Genomic DNA, 5000 nt, shown 5'->3' with positions numbered 1-5000 from the left:
TATAACCAGTATATAACTAGTATATAACCAGTATATAACCAGTATATAACCAGTATATAACCAGTATATTACCAGTATATAACCAGTATATTACCAGTATATAACCAGTATATAACCAGTATATAACCAGTATATAACCAGTATATAACCAGTATATTACCAGTATATAACCAGTATATAACCAGTATATAACCAGTATATTACCAGTATATAACCAGTATATAACCAGTATATTACCAGTATATAACCAGTATATAACCAGTATATAACCAGTATATAGACTGAGCCTGGTGAGAGACACTACCAGTATATTACCAGTATATTACCAGTATATAACCAGTATATAACCAGTATATTACCAGTATATAACCAGTATATAACCAGTATATAACCAGTATATAACCAGTATATAACCAGTATATAGACTGAGCCTGGTGAGAGACTGGGACTGGGATGTAACCAGTATATAACTAATAAATGATCAGTATATAAGCGGTGTATAAGGAGTGTATAACTATCTTTCCTCCAGACCAGTACATCATCGTGGGGGCGCAGAGGGACGCCTGGGGCCCCGGGGCAGTGAAGTCTGGGGTGGGCACCGCCATCCTGCTGGAGCTGGCACGCACATTCAGCACCATGGTGCAGAACGGTGACCAAACCACAACCTCCTCTGAAACACAACACAACCTCCTCTCAACCAAACCACAACACAACCTCCTCTAAACCCCAACACAACCTCCTCTTAACCAAACTACAACACAACCTCCTCTAAACCACAACACAACCTCCTCTCAACCAAACCACAACACAACCTCCTCTCAACCAAACTACAACACAACCTCCTCTAAACCACAACACAACCTCCTCTAAACCACAACACAACCTCCTCTCAACCCCAACACAACCTCCTCTAAACCACAACACAACCTCCTCTAAACCAAACCACTACACAACCTCCTCTGAAACACAACACAACCTCCTCTCAACCACACTACAACACAACCTCCTCTAAACCACAACACAACCTCCTCTCAACCAAACCACAACACAACCTCCTCTAAACCCCAACACAACCTCCTCTCAACCAAACTACAACACAACCTCCTCTATACCACAACACAACCTCCTCTGAAACACAACACAACCTCCTCTCAACCAAACCACAACACAACCTCCTCTGAAACACAACACAACCTCCTCTCAACCAAACCACAACACAACCTCCTCTGAAACACAACACAACCTCCTCTCAACCAAACCACAACACAACCTCCTCTAAACCACAACACAACCTCCTCTGAAACACAACACAACCTCCTCTCAACCAAACTACAACACAACCTCCTCTTAACCACAACACAAACTCTTCTCAACCAAACCACAACACAACCTCCTCTAAACCACAACACAACCTCCTCTAAACCACAACATAACCTCCTCTAAACCACAACACAACCTCCTCTGAAACACAACACAACCTCCTCTCAACCAAACCACAACACAACCTCCTCTAAACCCCAACACAACCTCCTCTCAACCACAACACAACCTCCTCTAAACCCCAACACAACCTCCTCTAAACCCCAACACAACCTCCTCTCAACCAAACTACAACACAACCTCCTCTAAACCACAACACAACCTCCTCTGAAACACAACACAACCTCCTCTCAACCAAACCACAACACAACCTCCTCTGAAACACAACACAACCTCCTCTCAACCAAACTAAAACACAACCTCCTCTTAACCACAACACAACCGCCTCTCAACCAAACTACAACACAACCTCCTCTAAACCCCAACACAAACTCTTCTCAACCAAACTACAACACAACCTCCTCTAAACCACAACACAACCTCCTCTCAACCACAACACTACCTCCTCTCAACCAAACTACAACACAACCTCCTCTAAACCACAACACAACCTCCTCTGAAACACAACACAACCTCCTCTCAACCAAACCACAACACAACCTCCTGTGAAACACAACACAACCTCCTCTCAACCAAACTACAACACAACCTCCTCTTAACCACAACACAAACTCTTCTCAACCAAACCACAACACAACCTCCTCTAAACCACAACACAACCTCCTCTAAACCACAACATAACCTCCTCTAAACCACAACACAACCTCCTCTGAAACACAACACAACCTCCTCTCAACCAAACCACAACACAACCTCCTCTAAACCCCAACACAACCTCCTCTAAACCCCAACACAACCTCCTCTCAACCAAACTACAACACAACCTCCTCTAAACCACAACACAACCTCCTCTGAAACACAACACAACCTCCTCTTAACCACACTACAACACAACCTCCTCTAAACCACAACACAACCTCCTCTCAACCAAACCACAACACAACCTCCTCTAAACCACAACACAACCTCCTCTCAACCAAACCACAACACAACCTCCTCTAAACCACAACACAACCTCCTCTCACGCACAACATAACCTCCTCTAAACCACAACACAACCTCCTCTAAACCACAACACAACCTCTCAACCACAACACAACCTCCTCTCAACCACAACACAACCTCCTCTCAACCACAACACAACCTCCTCTCAACCAAACCACAACACAACCTCCTCTAAACCACAACACAACCTCCTCTCACGCACAACATAACCTCCTCTAAACCACAACACAACCTCCTCTAAACCACAACACAACCTCTCAACCACAACACAACCTCCTCTCAACCACAACACAACCTCCTCTAAACCACAACACAACCTCCTCTCAACCCCAACACAACCTCCTCTAAACCATAACACAACCTCCTCTCAACCACAACACAACCTCCTCTAAACCACAACACAACCTCCTCTAAACCACAACACAACCTCCTCTAAACCACAACACAACCTCCTCTAAACCACAACACAACCTCCTCTAAACCACAACACAACCTCCTCTAAACCCCAACACAACCTCCTCTCAACCAAACCACAACACAACCTCCTCTAAACCACAACACAACCTCCTCTCAACCACAACACAACCTCCTCTAAACCACAACACAACCTCCTCTCAACCCCAACACAACCTCCTCTAAACCATAACACAACCTCCTCTCAACCACAACACAACCTCCTCTAAACCACAACACAACCTCCTCTAAACCACAACACAACCTCCTCTAAACCACAACACAACCTCCTCTCAACCACAACACAACCTCCTCTAAACCACAACACAACCTCCTCTAAACCACAACACAACCTCCTCTCAACCCCAACACAACCTCCTCTAAACCACAACACAACCTCCTCTAAACCCCAACACAACCTCTCAACCCCAACACAACCTCCTCTCAACCACAACACAACCTCCTCTCAACCACAACACAACCTCCTCTCAACCCCAACACAACCTCCTCTAAACCACAACACAACCTCCTCTCAACCATAACACAACCTCCTCTCAACCACAACACAACCTCCTCTAAACCACAACACAACCTCCTCTAAACCACAACACAACCTCCTCTAAACCACAACACAACCTCCTCTAAACCACAACACAACCTCCTCTCAACCACAACACAACCTCCTCTCAACCCCAACACAACCTCCTCTAAACCACAACACAACCTCCTCTCAACCCCAACACAACCTCCTCTAAACCACAACACAACCTCCTCTAAACCCCAACACAACCTCCTCTCAACCACAACACAACCTCCTCTAAACCCCAACACAACCTCCTCTCAACCCCAACACAACCTCCTCTAAACCACAACACAACCTCCTCTAAACCACAACACAACCTCCTCTCAACCACAACACAACCTCCTCTCAACCAAACCACAACACAACCTCCTCTAAACCACAACACAACCTCCTCTCAACCCCAACACAACCTCCTCTAAACCACAACACAACCTCCTCTCAACCACAACACAACCTCCTCTCAACCACAACACAACCTCCTCTCAACCCCAACACAACCTCCTCTAAACCATAACACAACCTCCTCTCAACCACAACACAACCTCCTCTAAACCCCAACACAACCTCCTCTAAACCCCAACACAACCTCCTCTCAACCCCAACACAACCTCCTCTAAACCCCAACACAACCTCCTCTCAACCCCAACACAACCTCCTCTAAACCATAACACAACCTCCTCTAAACCACAACACAACCTCCTCTCAACCACAACACAACCTCCTCTCAACCAAACCACAACACAACCTCCTCTAAACCACAACACAACCTCCTCTCAACCCCAACACAACCTCCTCTAAACCACAACACAACCTCCTCTCAACCACAACACTACCTCCTCTCAACCACAACACAACCTCCTCTCAACCCCAACACAACCTCCTCTAAACCACAACACAACCTCCTCTCAACCAAACCACAACACAACCTCCTCTAAACCCCAACACAACCTCCTCTAACCACAACACAACCTCCTCTAAACCACAACACAACCTCCTCTCAACCAAACCACAACACAACCTCCTCTAAACCACAACATAACCTCCTCTAAACCCCAACACAACCTCCTCTAAACCACAACACAACCTCCTCTCAACCCCAACACAACCTCCTCTAAACCACAACACAACCTCCTCTCAACCCCAACACAACCTCTAAACCACAACACAACCTCCTCTAAACCACAACATAACCTCCTCTAACCACAACACAACCTCCTCTAAACCCCAACACAACCTCCTCTAAACCACAACACAACCTCCTCTCAACCCCAACACAACCTCTCAACCACAACACAACCTCCTCTCAAGCACAAAACTACCTCTTCTCAAACACAACACTACCTCCTCTCACGCACAACCTTAACTGCACACAACCTCTGCCTGTGTGTGTGTGTGTGTGTGTGTGTGTGTGTGTGTGTGTGTGTGTGTGTGTGTGTGTGTGTGTGTGTGTGTGTGTGTGTCCGTGCGTGCGTAGGGTTTTCCCCCAAGAGAAGTCTGCTGTTTGTCAGTTGGGATGCTG

General features: G+C 46.2%; 1 protein-coding gene across 1 annotated transcript in view; it reads left to right on the top strand.

Annotated features, from left to right (window-relative positions):
* Window positions 1-5000, top strand: part of tfr2 (transferrin receptor 2) — a 20408-nt gene that overhangs the window by 6620 nt on the left and 8788 nt on the right. The window contains exons 10-11 of the mRNA XM_084462980.1: window positions 530-649; window positions 4956-5000. The exon at window positions 4956-5000 is cut by the window's right edge and continues 38 nt beyond it. Coding sequence (XP_084319106.1) covers window positions 530-649; window positions 4956-5000 — 165 coding nt within the window. The remainder of the gene's footprint in view (window positions 1-529; window positions 650-4955) is intronic.

This window comes from Borostomias antarcticus (assembly GCF_949987555.1).
Source record: "Borostomias antarcticus genome assembly, contig: scaffold_116, whole genome shotgun sequence".
NCBI lineage: Eukaryota > Metazoa > Chordata > Actinopteri > Stomiiformes > Stomiidae > Borostomias > Borostomias antarcticus.
Note: the sequence above shows the minus strand (reverse complement) of the source record. Positions and strands in the feature narration are given on the sequence as shown.